We start from the raw sequence: 17,933 nt of genomic DNA on the forward strand, positions 1-17,933 counted from the left end.
GTAGGTACAAAGCCATACTTGACATTAGTATGTATTATGGGCCAGGCACTGTAATAGGTGCTTTGCATATTGTTTCATTTAGTCCTCATTTCCACTTTACAGAAATACTTAGACTCCAAGAAGGTAAGCATGTTACCCAAGGATTACACAGCTCTGTGAAGTGAGGAAGCCTAGTTTCTGCCCCAAGCCACTTTGGTGCCTGAGAGGACACACAGAGGCAGAACTTACTGGCTGGGGGAAAGGAATCGGGTCTTAGAGGGAGCTTTAAGATTTCCTCCTTTAAGCATTTGTCAAAATTAGGGTTTTATGTGTAGTGGTGATTATGAAAATGGCATTGGAATTATTGAATAGCTGATACAAGGGCTGCCTCAAGGTCTTATTAATTCCTAACGGACCACTTAGATGTCCTCCAACACTAGCTACAATGAAAGTAACAACCTCCTCCCTCTATAGTATTGTTTGATTACTGAAACTTCTTTCATGTCTTGGACATGATGATTGTTCCTGAGTACTGCTTTTAGTACATAAAGTATCAACAACAAAAAATTGTTCATTTTAGAAGCACCCGTTTTAATTCAGTGTGTATAGGAGACTAGGATGTGGACAGATGAGTAAGAGTGGCCTCATCTTTGCTGAGGGTGCATTCTTGCACTAGTTAGGACAACTCTAGAGGACCTCTTTTCAGTTTCAGAAATGAATGTCAGGTAAGTCTTTAAATTCTTTTTTTTAAATAAATTCTGAGCATGATGTACTCGGTCAAAGAAAACCCCTAGTAGGAATACATTTCTTTTTTAAGTCATCAGTTTTACTTGGACATTAAAAATATTTTCTTCAAAATGTATTAGTCATTTTTTCTTAAGGTTTATTTACTAATATGTTGCATTGGGATTCTGAAAAGCCATTTTAAAGTCTTTAAAAATATCTCATTTTCACCCGTATTTAAAAAGTATCATTATTTTTGCAGGTAAGAATTATATATATATATATATATATATATATATATATATATATATATATATATGTAAATATATATATAAATGTAAATATATATACACACATATACATAATACATATATTAATATCTTGACATATATTAATAAAATTTATGAATATATAAGATATTTTGTTTTGTTTATCAGTTATCTGGATTTTATTTAATGAACATATACTACATTTATAATCAGTAAAAAAATAATTGTGCTCAAACCTCTGAACACATGAAATTATATATACATATATATTTTTTAATTGATTTCAGAGAGGAAGGGAGAGGGAGAGAGAGAAACATCAATGATGAGAGAGAATCATGGATTGGCTGCCTCCTGCATACCCTCTACTGGGGATCTAGCCCACAACCCAGACATGTGCCCAGACCAGGAATCGAACCCTGATCTCCTGGTCTGGAGGCCGAGCATGAGTTTATACTTAAAGTGTGGAATTCTGTGACTGTGTGAATAAGTTCTCATTAACTGAGCACATAATGAAAATCTTTGTGATCAAAATCTTTTTTATTGCAATATAGCTGGCATATAACATTATATTAGTTTCAGGTATACAAGATAAAGATTATATATATGTTGTGAAATGATCATGATAAGAAGTCCAGTTACCATCCATCACCACACATCGTTACACATTTTTTTCTTGTGATGAGAACTTCTAAGATCTACTCTCTTAGCGACTTTCAAATATACAATACAGCATCATTAACAACTAGTATAGTCACCATGCTATACATCACATCCCCAGATTTATTTTATAACTCAAAATTTGTGGCTTTGGACCTCCTTTTTTACCTGTTTTGCTCACCTCCCATCCCATACCTCTGGCAACATCAATCCGGTCTCTGTATATATGAGTTTGGTGTTTGGGGTTTTTATTTTGTTATTTTGAGTTCCACATATAGGTGAGATTTATCACATATATAGTATTTGTTTTTCTCTGTCTGACTTATTTCACTTAGCATAATGCCTTTAAAGTCCATCCATATTACAAATGGCAAAATTTCACTCATTGTTATGGCAAAATAAAATTAAATATAAAATATACACATATATCACATTTTCTTTATCCATTCCTCCATCAGTGTTCACTTAGATTATTTCCATGTCTTGGCTGCAATGAACGTGGTGAAGTTAGTGTTTTCCTTTCACTCAAATACCCACAAGTGAAACTGAAGGATCATATGATAGTTTTATTTTTAATTTGTTGAGGAACCTCCATACTGTTTTCTGTAGTGGCTGCAACAATTTATATTCCCATCAACAGTGCACAAGGGTTCCCTTTTCTTTACATCCTTGCCAACACTTGTTGACTTTTATTTATTTATTTGTAATAATTTTGATTTCAGAGAGGAAGGAAGAGGGACAGATAGAAACATCAAGATGAGAGAGAATCATTGATTGGCTGCCTCCTGTACGCCCCACACTGGGGATTGAGCCCACAACCTAGGTATATCCCCTGACCAGGAATCTAACCTAACCATGACTTCCTGGTTCACAGGTCAACACTCAACCACTGAGCCATGCCAGCCAAGTGACTTTTATTTTTTTAATCCTCACCCAAGGATAATTTTGTATTGATTTTAAAGAGAAAGGAAGGGAGAGGGAGAGGAAGAGAAAGAAACATTATGTGAACACCCCAGAGGTCTGGGTGACTGGGCGCCTCCCACAACCAGGCTCCGTAGCCAAAGGGAACAGCGAAGCTGGGGCCTGACTCCTAGGCAGACGGATGGTCCCCCCAGCAGAGAACAGCTGCCCCGGCAAACCCCTAAGGAAGGGCCGGACAGAAAGGCTGCTTTCACAGGTGGGTGGGCCCCACCAGCATTTCCATCTGCACTCTCTTCATTATCATGAAAAGTCGGATGCCCTGACCAGGAATCAAACCTGAGACCCTTCAGTGCAGTGGATGACACTCCAACCAACTGAGGCATACCAGCCAGGGCAACACTTGTTAACTTTTTTGTAATAGTCATTCTGACAGGTATGATGTGATAACTTCTATGGTTTTGATTAGCATTTCCCTGATGATTAGTGATGTCAAACACCTTTTCAGGTAACTGGCCACCTTATGTCTTCTTTGAAAAAATGTCTGTTCAGAGCTTCTGCTCATTTTTAAATCAGATTTTTTTTAAAAAATATATTTTATTAACTTTTTACAGAGAGGAAGGGAGAGGGATAGAGAGTTAGAAACATTGATGAGAGAGAAACATTGATCAGCTGCCTCCTGCACACTCCCTACTGGGGATGTGCCCGCAACCAAGGTACATGCCCTTGACCAGAATCGAACCTGGGACCCTTGAGTCCATAGGCCGACACTCTATCCACTGAGCCAAACCAGTCAAGGTGAGTTGTATGAGTTCTTTATAAATTTTGGATATTGACCCCCTATCAGATATATGATTTGCAAGTATTTTCATTTCAGATTTTCTTGGTTTCCTTTGCTGTGCAGGTTTTTAGTTTGATGTAGTCCCACTTTTTTATTTTTGCTTTTGGTGAGGGCTACGCAAGCCAGCCCCTGGCACAGTGTGATGCTCATACATGTTACACGTGGTTCTGATGGCTGACAGGCAGTGCTGTGACATAGGACATGCGCTTCTGAATATTTTTTCTCCTGAGTTGCAGTCTGTTTGGCCCTCATGGCAACCTCCGTCGGGTTGTGTTAGTCCTTGCTTAACTCCACTGACAATGGGATGAGAGAAATGGACCCTAAGCAGCAGAAAAACCATCTTCTGAAGTGACCCGTTCTTGGCACATCCAGCATTATGTTCTGTCCTTTTTCTAAGATAAAAAGTTGCATGTTGCAGTGGGCTGGGGACATTATCTCGTGATGAGTGAGGGAGGCTGTTACCAGGCCAAGGCACGAAATGAAAGCTGCCTGCTCTCCCCAGGGCACGCTCAGAAATAACCCTCTTCCCCAGCAAATGGCCACAGAGAAGGTGGATTGCAGTGGTGTACAACGTCACAAATCTTTTCTCAGATCCTCTGTTATCTAAATTGGCACCTGCCCACCCCCTCTCAGGAGCTGGGAGGGGCTCACTCACCTGTCAGCCCGCCTCACAGCCTGGGAGGCACCAGGAGGCCAGTTCTCTGTCCTCACCACCTGGTTCTTGCAGCATGAGTCAGCACTCCCCATGCCTCAGCTCCACCCGGAAAGGTGATACCTCCTAAGGATGGGAAGTGGCAATTACTGAAACTCTAACCCATTGTGGAGAGATAAACAGTGAAGGTTAGGGAGCCGTCCCCCAGCGACCTCCCCCAAAAGGCCCCAGGTACAAACAATTTTAGTTTTAAGCATGGAGGGTGTCCCCCCAAAATGTCTACACACGCTCTGAATAATTCTAAAGGCAGTGCTTATTAAAATATATCTCATTTTCAGAATTGGTCTATTAGCTGTTAAAGTGTGTGTACGCTGTATATACAGGGTATACATATATAGGCTGAGTGGCCAGATTATTATGACCACCTGACGTTTGTAGGCAAATTAGCTATAATTTTGCGCTGAACTTGCTTGAGGGCCAGACCATTATAAATAGGGAAGCAGGTTGTTTACCATGACAGTAGAAGTGATTTTTTTCTGAAGATATGGGTAAACAATGTGATTTAACAGCCTTTGAACATGAGATACACACACACACACACACATATACACACACATACACACACACACACATACACACACACACACACTGAGTGGCCCGATTATTATGACCACCTGATGTTTGTAGACAAATTAGCCATACACTGCATCGTATGGGATATGGAAGCCGAAGGCCTGTTCGAACACCTTTGCTGTCTGCAGTTACCAAGATAAAACGTCTCCAGTTCGCACAGGAACACAAGGATTGGACAGTTGAGCATAGGAAAAAAGTCACATGTCTGATGAATCACGTTTCCAGTTGCATCATGCAGATGGCAGAGTGAGAATTTGGTGGAAACAGCACAAAAGCATGCACCCCACATGCATGAGTACAACCCTTCAAGCTGGTGGGGGCAGTGTTATGGTTTGGGGCATGTTTTCCTGGCATGATTTAGGCCCTTTAATTCATGTGGAACAACATCTGAATAGCACAACATACCTAAGTATCATTGCTGATCAGGTTCATCCTATCATGTTGATGGCATATCCCAATGGAGATGGCTTCTTCCAACAAGACAATGGGCCATGCCACGGTGCTCGTATTGTGCAGGAGTGGTTTCAAGAACATGAGGGAGACTTACCTTGCTTAGGTGGCCCCCACAATCACCAGATCTCAATCCAATTGAGCATTTGTGGGATGAAGTTAAAAGAGCCATCAGGCCGCTGGTTCCACAACCATCAAATCTCACAGAACTGGACAGTGCTATTCATCAGGCATGGTGTCAGATTCCTCGCATCACCTTTCAACATCTCATGGAATCAATGCCAAGAAGAATCGCTGCAGTATTGAAGGCAAAAGGTGGCCCAGATATATATATATCCATATCCCATGTTCAAAGACTGTTAAATCGGATTGTTTACCCATATCTTCAGAAAAAAAAATCACTTCTACTGTCATGGTAAACAACCTGCTTCCCTATTTATAATGGTCTGGCCCGCTAGCAACTTCAGCGCTAAATTATAGCTAATTTGCCTACAGAGTCAGGTGGTCATAATAATCTGGCCACTCAGTGTATATACATATATCTAAAACTAAAATCTTTTAAATATATGCACATATGAATATGTATGTGTGTATATGCATATATACACATACTTTGAATAATTACATGGATGTATATAGATACATATGTGTGTACATATACATGCAAATAGCTGGCAGGTGGACATCCCCCGAGGGCTCCTGGGCTGCCAGACAGATGTCTGACTGCCAGATTAGGCCTGTTCCCCTGGGGAGTGGGCCTAAGTCAGCAGGTGGACATCCCCCAAGGGCTCCTGGGCTGCCAGAGGGATGCCTGACTCAAAGGGGAGGGATGCTCCCCCCACCGCCCACACAAATTTTCGTGCACCAGGCCTCTAGTAATTGAAATAAAAATTTAAAGATCACCCTAGCTGGTCTGGCTCAGTGGATAGAGTGTCAGCCTGTGGACTGAAGGGTCTCGGGTTTGATTCCAGTCAAGGGCATATGCCTGGGTTACGGGCTTGGTCCCCTGTTGGGGGTTGTGCAGGAGGCAGCCAACCAATGATTCTCTCTCATCACTGATATTTCTGTCTCTCCTCCTCCTTCTCTGAAATCAATAAAAATATGTATTTTTTTAAGTTTAAAGGTCAACAGAGAAGAGTTAGAGTAAACAATAGTATTAGTAATGTTTTAGAACATTATTATGAAAGGAATGAACAGAATGCCATTTTCATTTTTAAAACTGTTATTTGAGGTAATTTAAGTGAATATGAATGTAAAAGGTATACAGGACTTCAGGCACTCATCACCCAGTTTCAACCATCACCTACTCATGGCCAAAATTGTTTCCTTTCCAGTCCTCCCTTTCCTCCTCAACTGTTTGTGGATTATTTTGGAGCAAATCACAAATATCATATGATTTCATCTGTAAATATTTCATTATGTATTTCTAAACAGTAGGGACTCTTTATTTAAACCATAACACCACTATCCCTAACTCATATTTCCAGTCAGCCACATATTTCCCAATTGTCATTTTATATAGACTATATATAAATATTTTATTCATTTTCATATTATAAAAATATGTATTACTATTCTTGAGTCAGGATCCAAATAAAGTCCATCCATTGTGATTGGTTCACAGATTCTTGAGTCTCTTAATCTGTATTTATTTTTGTCTGTGTTGTCTTTTTTTATTTCCTTGTAATTTTTTACTTGGAGAAACTGGGTCACTTATTCCATCGGGGTCCAATCTGAATCATTTATGTGATTGTCTGTTGTCTGTGTTTTTTTTATAAACTGGTAGCTCCAAAAGCTTAATTTTGATTTTCAGGTCTGGAGTCTTAATTTTTTCTGTAGGTCCAGAGTCCCATGGAATTGTCCCTTCATGATTTTAGTGGGCAGCACAAGATACGTATTATGATTTATAGACCTGTGCTACCTAGGACAGGAGCTTCTCTGGCTATTTACTTTTAAATTATTTAAATTACATTTTTCAAATTTAGTTGCTCGTTCACACCAGCTACATCTCAGATGCTCAGTAGTCACATGTGGTTAGCAGCTATCATACTGGCCAGCATTGATATAGAATATTTCTATCATGACAGAAAATTCTACTGGATAGTCCTGTTTTATATTCTGGGGAGATCATGAAGAAGTAGATGAACTGAGTGAAATTTTTTTGGTGTTCAAGTAGATTTTTATATGTTTGATAAGTTTTCCCATGGCAGGTGGACATCCCCCGAGGGCTTGGGGATGTTTTATAACTGTATGTTTTATAACTCATATTTGTGTAGTGCTGCCTCTAACACATAACTGCCCTTTTAAACCTGAATGTTACAGAACCATTCGTTAGTTGGTGGAATATATGATTAGTGTGTTTCTAGACAAGTTTGTTATAGAGACTCATAATGTCTCCCCTCGTGTACATTGTATTTTAGGTTGCTAATAAAAATATGTAGGCTCCATCATATCCAGAAAGCATACAATAGGTGATAAACACAGATAAGCCCATGCAGTGACAGGAAAGCTGGTGATGGTTGCTAGTGTAAAGTGGTCAGAACCACACATAAAAGTTAGCCCTTAAGTTTCTATTGTACAACAGTTTTATGAAATGATTTCCCAGAGTGAAGTTTTGCAGCACAAAAAATAAGTCAGCAGAGGGAGCCAAAAATGTTGACTCTCAGAAATAGTATTAATACTGGAAGTAAATGTTATAGCCGATTGAGAGAGGCATTCCCTAAATTTGTAAGGTGTTATGAAGAAAAGGCTTTTATCAGATCTATTGCCTATAAACATTAACCTAATGGCTGACCTACATACCTTCCTGTTGAAGAAATCATGTACCATTTTACTTTATCTCAATTTGCTCTAAAAATATTGTACTTGAAGTAATCGATCTCTGCCTAACCTTTTACAGCGGAAGTTCAGAGTGAAATAGAAAGGATTTTTGAACTTGCAAGAACATTGCAACTGGTAGTCCTTGATGCGGACACTATTAATCATCCAGCTCAACTCAGTAAAACCTCTTTGGCCCCTATTATAGTTTATGTAAAGATTTCTTCTCCTAAGGTAAGTAGGCTTGCTGTTTGCTCTATAATCCAAGTTTGTTTATGTTGTTTTGCAGTTACAACAGGCTACGTCTTTATCCATCATAGAGAGTTTGAAGAGATGTCTGTCCATTTTTAAGATTGATAAGAAGCCAAGCATGATTATTAGTTCCATGGCTTAGCACAGATGATTCTCAAAGTGTGGTAGAACCCCTGGGGGTCCTAAGACACTTTCAGAGCGTTCACGAGGCCAAATCTATTTCCATAATAATACTAAACACCATTCACCCTTTTCACAGTTTTGATAATGGTGCAAAAGCAATGGTAGGTAAAATTGCATGTGTCTAAGCATGAGTCAAGATTCTGGTACCAGACAGTACTAGCAGTCAGTTTAAAATAAATATATAAATAAATAAAACCAAATAACCAGTTTCACTTAATTTTATTAAATATTCTGAGTAATGAAATAGGAAGTACACAAGAGCTGCATATACCCAAGTAGGTTAGTTATCTTGAGGACACGCATGGGTGTGATTATTTGAGTTGTGAACTAACTAGCCACTTTCTTCATGGAATACCATTTTTATATGAAAGAAAAACTGACAGGCTATACTTACTCAGACTTTGGTATCACATCAAGGAAACAGCTAATAGCCTTTGTTACCAATGATAAAACTCCAAGTTTCAAAGAAAAAGTCGAGTTTTAGAAAACTTGTATCCACCTTTGAGAGCTTGGCAGCTTCCCAATAGATAAAGACTTTTCTAATGAGATCAATAATATTAACACATAGGTTTTAATCTTGTATAATGAAGTGTGTTGACATTTGGAAGATCTGAAGAACTCAGTGAACCATTATTTGCCAAATGATCAATGAATGATGCTACAAATTATGTATGCTAAAGACCCATTCAAATTCCAAGATAGGCCAATGGAATTTATGTAACAGAACAAGAAAAGTTCATTGATATTGTTTTATTTTCACATAGCAACTAGTCCCTAAGAAACTAGTGTTGTTTCCACACTACAGGAATATCCACAATTATCTGAAAAGGCTACTAAATTATTCCTTATCCCAACTACATATTTTTAGAAGGCTGGATTTTCTTCACACATATGCTCCGACCGGTAGGTTAGCTTGCTGCTGGGGTCCAGCCGATGGGGACTGGGCGAGACGGGCTGGACGTGCCCCGGAGCCCTCCCGCAGTCCCTCCCTGGCCCCAATCATGCATGGTGGGGTCCCTCGGCCTGGCCTGTGCCCTCTCGCAATTCAGGACCCTTTGGGGGATGTCCATAGGCCAGGCTGAGGGACGCCACCGGTGCACAAATCCATGCACTGGGCCTTTAGTAGTTCACATAAAAAAATACATGGTGCCGAAACCCGTTTGGCTCAGTGGATAGAGCGTCGGCCTGCAGACTGAAAGGTCCCAGGTTCGATTCCGGTCAAGGGCATGTACCTGGGTTGTGGGCATATCCCCAGTGGGAGATGTGCAGGAGGCAGCTGATCGATGTTTCTCTCTCATCGATGTTTCTAACTCTCTATCTCTCTCCCTTCCTCTCTGTAAAAAAATCAATAAAAAATATATTTAAAAAAAAAATACATGTTGGCCCTAGCCAGTTTGACTCAGTGGATAGAGCATCAACCTGTGGCCTGAATGGTCCTGGGTTCAACTCCTGTCAAAGGTATATGCTCGGGTTGCAGGCTCGATCCTCAGTAGCGGGTATGCAGGAGGCAGCCCATCAATGATTCTCTCATCATTGATGTTTCTAGCTCCCTCTCCCTTCCTCTCTGAAATCAATTTTAAAAAAAACTTTTTGGGTTTCTCAAGAACTGTTTAAAACAAAGGGGTCATGAGACAAAAAGTTTGATAACTGCTAGCCTTGAAAAGAGACTCAGAATAAGCTCTGAAGATTTATGTGAACATATCAATTTTGCAGATAATCTTCACAGCTCAATTTATTATAAGCCATTTATACTATATATATAAAAGTCCCCAGAGAAAGGAGTGGGTGGTGAATCTTGTCATTGCTCTGAGTGCAAATATCCTTCTGTTTAAAAATCTTATCTTTTACAGGTTTTACAAAGGTTAATAAAATCCCGAGGAAAATCTCAAGCTAAACACCTCAATGTCCAGATGGTAGCAGCTGATAAACTATCTCAGTGTCCTCCAGTAAGTCCTCTCTATATACACTATAATCCAGATGAAGAGATCAGACCTGGCATTGCATTAAAAAACAAAAAGCAGATGGTTACATGCCTGTTGGGGGAAAGAATCCTCGCCACTTAGCAGTGAGCATCATTCCAAAGAAGCGAACTGTCCTACTTCCTGCCATGAACACTTGCCCCCATCATGGCTTACAAAAAGCTATGGCAAGTTCTGTGGTCACCCCGCTTTGTAAATAAACACCTCATTTGTATCTTAAATGAACAAGATGGTGACTTCAAAAACTTGGTCTATAAGATAGAACTATTTGGGGTTAATCCTACTACCCTTAGGGATTGACTTGCTGCCTTTTCAATAGCTCTCTGGAAGTTGATTTAAGACAGTGTAAAAACAAATGTCAAAACAGTCACCCAGATTCTGACATCTGAATACAGTCCTCCTTCTAATTCATGCTCTACATACCCTGCCAGGGAACTACAGATGGCTTTTAGGTTGTTGTTTTTTAAATGCAAGTATTACGGAAGCTCCAAAAATTAGGACTATATCCATTTTGATTGCTTGGAGTATGTTAAAATTTACGATAAGCACTTTTTGAAGTTTGGGCCACGTCAAATCATCAGTGGTTTCAGTTTCTTCTGCCAAACTTCATGTCCTAATCTTGCCTCATTAATTTTCAGGGTTCAACTTTTCAGTCTGTGTCAAAACAGGCTTCTTCCTACACTATTCAGATTGTATTGTTTTCTTTTTATATCTCTTTCTACCACAGTATCAATTCCTGTTTTCACTACTGACAGACAACTTTTCCATCATGCCCTTAACAACTATTATCCTGGTCACTGCCTGGCCACTGCCGCTGGTTAAGCATCCAGGATTCTAAACAATGACATGATCTGACTAAGCAGGACAGTCAGCGGATGGAAAAGGGAAAGGAGCACAGAAGCCACAGCACATACAAAGCAGTGCCGCTCCTGAGCCCCTCCCTCCCTCCTTTTATGAGCCAGTACTGGCCTGGTGTAAGTGTGCTCTCTGACACGTTTGCCTCTGCAGGAGTTGTTTGATGTGATCTTGGATGAGAACCAGCTCGAGGATGCTTGTGAGCACCTGGCCGACTACCTGGAGGCCTACTGGAAGGCTACCCACCCGCCCAGCAGCAACCTCCCCAACCCTCTCCTTAGCCGCACTTTAGCCACTTCAGCGCTGCCTGTGAGCCCCGCTCCAGCCTCTAATTCACAGGTGAGAGGAGTTCTTTACCGTCTTTGTTGAGAAGCCAGGCTGCCTAAGGTCAGTGCTGGGGTCCAAGCCCAGGTACCCAGTGCAGAGCAGTGCTTGTGCCAGTGGGGTGGCTCTATCCAAACTGAGACACTGAGTCACTTAGACATCCTCAGTGTAAGTGGTGTAGCTAAGAAAAGCAGGGTAAACACAATATACTATGAAGATGTACAGACTTTAGAACTCTCTGCTACATGTTAGGACAGGGACAGAAGAACTTTCTATACAGCACATAACCGTGAATAGTTCCTTATCTGCTCTTTCTGAGATGCCTCAGGAAATTATTGGCAACCTATCCCAGGGTTATTGCATTAATAACATTAATTAATGTGACTGCTAAAATAGTGAGACAATCATAGTACATGCCATTTATATTTTATATTTCATATTTAATCTCCTTAGTCCTTACCGTAAGCCAAACCCAACATCCTAAGGCATTTTAATTTTCCTGCATGTATTCAAATGGAGGTAGTTAAGTATATACCCATGTGTAGAAAAATCTTGGGGACCTGTATCTAAACTGCAAAAGATCATATAAAATGCCCTCCCTCATTTAATCATTTAAATAAAAAGGTTACTCTGTGTACTGTTCTAGGCACTTACAAATTGCCAAAGTCCAATATGATATAGTACAGACCTTAGAAATGCCACTAGACATCATTAAAAGAATTAGATAACTTAGCAAGGTGAGATTTCATTTCAGCATTTTAGATCCTTAAAACGAAGTAAACTTGAATAGACTTGCTTTGTGATGCCTTAGTTCCCTACACTCTTGACCAAGGTTGATGCCTGTGTTTTCTCCCTTCGACACCAGGGTTCTCAAGGCGATCAGAGGACTGACCGCTCTGCTCTCGCCCGCTCTGCCCCCCAAGCTGAAGAAGAACCCTGCCTGGAACCAGCCAGGAAATCCCAGCACCGGCCTTCCTCCTCAGCCCCGCACCACAACCATCGCAGTGGGACACACCGAGGCCTCTCCAGGCAGGAGACATTTGACTCAGAAACCCAGGACAGTCGAGACTCTGCCTACGTGGAGCCGAAGGAAGATTACTCCCATGAGCATGTGGACCACTATGCCCCACACCGTGACCACAACCACAGAGAGGAGCCCCACGGGAGTGGTGAGCACAGGCACAGGGAGTCTCGGCACCGGCCCAGGGACCTGGATCGAGAGCAGGACCACAACGAATGCAACAAACAACGAAGTCGTCATAAATCCAAGGATCGCTACTGTGACAAGGATGGAGAAGGAATATCCAAAAAAAGGAATGAGGCTGGGGAGTGGAACAGGGATGTTTACATCCGCCAATAACTTTGGTCCGTTTGTGTTTTGGGATTTTTTTAAGTCTAACAGCAACCTCAATCTAAATCTTTGGGGTCGACATTGCAATCATATGTGATCTGTCTTGTATATTTTGTATTGCTGTTGCTTAAATAGCAATAGTATGACAGAGTATTATACTTTTTTCTTTTCTAAGTGCTATATAAATTTGCCTGGTACGGCTGCAGTCCTCTGGTTGTGTACTGGACTTTTCAAAAACTGTTTGGGGTAGCTGCCACTTGAACAAATTGTTGCCATCCAGGGGGCATTAGTATTTTAAGAAATGTGGTGGATGTTTTAAAAAATGTAGTTGACATCTCCAGCAAGCCAGAATCGGCTCAGATAAAAAGTGGAATTTCTTGAGTCTCCAGATTTTTAAAATGTAGGCACCTGATGTGCATATTCATTCATCCATGGACCACTGTTTCTTGCTTGTACCTCTGGCTGACTAAATTTGGGGACAGATTCAGTCTTGCCTTATACAAAGGGGATCATAAAGTTAGAATATATTTTCTATGTACTAGTACTGTGTACTGTATAGACAGTTTGTAAATGTTATTTCTGCAAACACCTTCTTATGATAATTATATATAATATATATATATCAGTTTGATGACACTATTTTAGTCTTAATGCCAAGTCAGCAGATTTGCTTTATGAAGTACAGGGACTAGAATTGCCCACATTCAGGAAATTTGTAATAACATTGTGTATGCACCTATCTCCATTCTAGTAGAAAGTCTGTACATACTGTAAATATGTGTGATTGCTTGACTTGAAAAGGTTTAATTTCTGAATGTTTTACCATCCCTGTAAGTTTATAATTTTGACCATAAATTATGATAAATATAACCAAACTCCAAAGGTTGTTCTAATCCATGCAGCTCACACTGATTGTGACACACATTCTTAGTAGCTCGTGTCTCATGTCACTGCACTGAAGTCTACAAGCCGGAACTCTGTATGCACGCGTGTGTGCGTCTGTAAGAGTATGTGCGTGTGGTTGGTTGAGATGAATCTGAATGCAAAAGACTAATAAGGAAACTAGAAACTGGTATCTAGAATCCTACCCACCTGGCTTTGAGCTGAATTGTGCTGCATGATGCTGTAATGATCCGTTGAGCAGGCAGGGAGCATGCTGCCAAAGGTGACTGGGAAAGCATTCTGTTGGCTCCTTGTGTTTGCTCCTACAGAGCAAAAAATACAGGCAACTTTTAACTGTGAGTGTCCCACTGGAAATGTACAATCTGTGTGTGCTCGAGTATTTGTTATAGTAAGAAATGTTTACACAGCTTGTAGAATTATTTCGTGGGAAAATAAATTTTTCTAACTTCTCCCACTTCCTTTTCTAACCCTGCTTATTGTTCTGTTATCTCCCAGTATACCTATCATTCCGTCCCCACCACAAACTCAGAGAGTTTCATTGTCTGTCAAAACCTAGAAGTGCTTCTTATAACCAAAGTTTCTGCTCTTCAGAAGTAATCAGGGCAAACGGGGTGACTTGAAGTGAACAAATGGTCAGAGCATTTTCCTACATCAGACATCCACGAAGGGGAAACTAGAAGATACTATCTCAATGATGCTGCTGTGAGCAGCTCACAGTGTGGTTGTCATGTTAAGGCTAAAACCTCCATGTCTCCTAAGTGCACATTTTGTCCAGTTATGGCTGGACCATAAGACAGTATTCGGTGTGCTAGTACCTGAAATTTGTCCCCGGAGAGTGCCTCTCTATAATTGCCTGACTTCAGATTTGTACGTTATATAATTATGATTTTGTTAAGTAAGTTAATCTATTTTTATTTTGCTTCTTTTATTATTCCAGGTTCTTGCCAAATATCATCGGACCTTTATAAGTAAAATGTTTCGCATTGAGCTCCTTACTTTCCCTACACCCAAGGAAACTGTTTTTAAAATGAGCTACATATATAGTGTTCTATCAGCTAATATGAAACATTTCCCTCAGAATCAGTGTATTTGTTAATTAGCTCTGTACTGTTGAAATGAATTTATTTATTGACTACAAAAACTGTAGTGATAATATATAAATTGATGCAAAGTAGTCACATCATTGGAAACCATATCCCAATTAAGATTACTTTTATAAAATATTTCTGGTAAACTTTCCATCATGGTAAGATGCTGCTGATCACCACCCTCATTCTTTGCTACACATAATTTCATCCCAATAATAACTTTAGAATATTTAAATTCTTGAAGTATAACTGGTATGTATCTAACCTGCTGCTACCATTAATCCCTTTCAAAAAGTCGTGCTAATGGATTCCATTTTTAAAATTCTATACCTGGATTCTTAGGTTTTGGGTTTTTTTTTAACTTTATTGTGAAATATGTTAGTCCAAATCAGAGTATTTCTCAAAAACTATATTGCAGGATTTGACATAAGAGCATCTATCCATGAAAACTGTATAGTGAACATATCTGTAAACAGTATGTACTAAATTTGTAAATGGAGAAATAATCCCAAACAATGGGATATTCACTGACTTGTGGAATATAAATATAGTCTTTTCACAGAGCAAAAGCTTAACCTTAACTTAGCTGTAGAATCATGATTTTTGTAGTCTATCTAGAAAATGCTGGAAATGTTCTTAATAGTTCTACTCTGTTTTTTGTCAACCCCATTTCAGTTTTTACTATGCTCTTTCTCTACTGCTCGTTTAAGTTACTGTCACAAAAAGGTGCTGCCAACTGTAGGGTGTCTTAGTCATACTGTACTGTGGGACAATGCCACATTTTTAACATGTCTGCTCTGCATTCCTGTTAAACATTTGCTGTCAGCTACACTGACCTGTTCAACAAACATGACTAAAAGAAATTCATCTAAAGCAAATAAAGAGCTGGCTTCTGCACTGTTTATTATTAGTAGCATCAATTGTGATTTGAGGAATGATTCTTACAGTTGAGAATATGTTAAATATTCAACACTTCCCACTTGTGGAGCATTTTCCTTGGGACAATGCCAATCACTGATGTTACTTTAGTGACCTTCCCATGATGTCTGATAAAATAATAGCATAATGTAGGTAAAGGACCTTTGAAGATATGAGCACAGCAAAATAATTCTCCTTAATAATTAATTCTCCTCCACCTTAATTCTACATGTGCAGCAATTCAGACTTTGAATTTTATTATTCCTTCATTTTTAAATGAAGATCTATTTTGATGACAAATTTAATTCCTCATTCTTGTCGGTTTGCTCAATGAGGTAATGCTGCTAGTCTCAGATATTCTGATCTTATTGGAACTTTAAGTCATACTGTTAGAGGAAAAAGATAACTACATGGTTTTGGATCAGTTGTTTCATTTCGGCTAAATTATATTTTTAACTATTTGTACTTCTCTTTGCTATTTAAACTAAAATGTGATACAGGGTTTCGAAGTAAAATGTACTCACTGTTGAATTAAAATGCTTTTTGTTTCACAGATATGTCAACACTAAGTAGGTTAAAAGATAATATACCAATTTCTTCCACATTTTCCTGATTTTTTCCTTTTTATTGTATTTTTTCTTGTTTACTTGTTCTTTTAAGATTAAATGTGTTCCGTTTTTCAATTTGCTTTATTTTTGAAGGAAAGAAACCACTGAAAATGTGTATGTTAAAGGAAATATTTTTAACAATTTATTTGTCCTGTTTTCGATATGCAAATATTTATCGTCTATTTTGCCCGCATTGTTTATATTTTGCTGCTTATCAATATTAACCAAAATTTACACATTTGCTGCTACCATTTTCATCCCAGCTTAACACATAAGGCTTTGTAGAGAACATGAGAGAAAATGGATTTTGTGGATTAAAACAAAATATACTTAAAAGTTAGAGGTGTGCTGAGTCCTAGAAATGGAAGGGCCACAGGTAAACACTATTTCTCTTTAGTCAAATGACATCTTTTGGATATAAGGCAGAATGAGGGATGTAAAGAAGTCAGTCAGATATTTGAATCTTTGGGGCTTAAAATATTTTTCCCCTCATTTCATAAGCATCTGTTGGCGACCTGCTCAGAAGCAGTGACAGAAAACACAGGGTCCCTGCCTCCAGGATCTTCCCAAGTCTGAAGGTGGTAGTAAGGAGCATGCCTAAAAAACTAGAGTATTCTCAAAGTGCCACAACAGCAGTAAATACGGGCCCTAGGGGTACAGAAAGACAAATAACTATCTCAAACGCAGGGAAGTGTATTCAAGAAAGGCTTCTTCAAAGATGAGGCCAATGAAAGGTTTTACCTGACCCAGGAGGCCTTGCAATCTTGATGGGTGTTAATAGTTATGAGACATTCCTAACAAACCTATGGCAGGGGGAAAGAAACTATTAGGCAATTGTTTCCAACTGTCCACTTATATGCCCAAGGCTCAGGAATTTGGGGATGATTTGATAAGTGTTAACAAAAACATATATATAACTGTATATGACAGCCTTTAAACTAAGGCTGACTGTTTAAATATATCTCATCTAAAAAAAAAGGTAAGATGAAGCAAGAATAAGTTTATCATTTTTTTTTAAAGCAGTCACTTACATTGGCCACTATAGGGGATGACTGATCACTTTTGTGGTTTAGATCAGCAGTCACCAACCTTTTGGACCTCACAGACCACCAGTGCTCCGCGGACCACTGGGGCTGGCCGGTGGGGCTGGTTTAGATGATGTTCTTGCTTTTACCTAAATTCAGATTTGATTCTGAAGTCGTCGTCTTGTGTCTTGAGGTGTCATAATCAAAATAGTCTTGCCTGGTGTTCTGTGAAATTCTGTCCAATAGGAGAACAACACCAAGGCCTGCCTGTAAGTGCCAGGCCAGTTCCTAGTTGTCAGAAGTTGGCTTTCTCTTCCTCACCAATCACGTCTTCATTAACTATTACAGTATGTGTTCCAACAAATGATAAAAGGTACTGACATTGTGGAATATTCTCATTTTTTTAATCTACAAAGTAAAGATTCATTTTACTTTTTAGTTTAAATCACGGGGGAGGGGGAAAAGTAAACAGTAAAGACAGACTCTTATTTACAAGACATCCAGACTT

At 39.4% G+C, this 17,933-nt stretch overlaps 1 protein-coding gene across 9 annotated transcripts in view; it reads left to right on the forward strand.

Moving 5' to 3' along the window:
* CACNB2 (calcium voltage-gated channel auxiliary subunit beta 2) overlaps positions 1-14,240 on the forward strand; it is a gene marked incomplete at its 5' end in the record, with an annotated part of 357,347 nt that extends 343,107 nt beyond the window's left edge. For all 9 annotated transcript variants that reach the window (XM_081094966.1, XM_081094968.1, XM_081094967.1 and 6 more), the window contains 4 exons: positions 8,022-8,173; positions 10,225-10,320; positions 11,362-11,547; positions 12,398-14,240. In XM_081094966.1, coding sequence (XP_080951092.1) covers positions 8,022-8,173; positions 10,225-10,320; positions 11,362-11,547; positions 12,398-12,892 — 929 coding nt within the window. In that variant the 3' untranslated portion in view covers positions 12,893-14,240. The remainder of the gene's footprint in view (positions 1-8,021; positions 8,174-10,224; positions 10,321-11,361; positions 11,548-12,397) is intronic.
* Between the last annotated feature and the right edge of the window lie 3,693 nt (positions 14,241-17,933).

This window comes from Myotis nattereri, assembly GCF_964212035.1.
Source record: "Myotis nattereri genome assembly, chromosome: 1".
Lineage (NCBI taxonomy): Eukaryota > Metazoa > Chordata > Mammalia > Chiroptera > Vespertilionidae > Myotis > Myotis nattereri.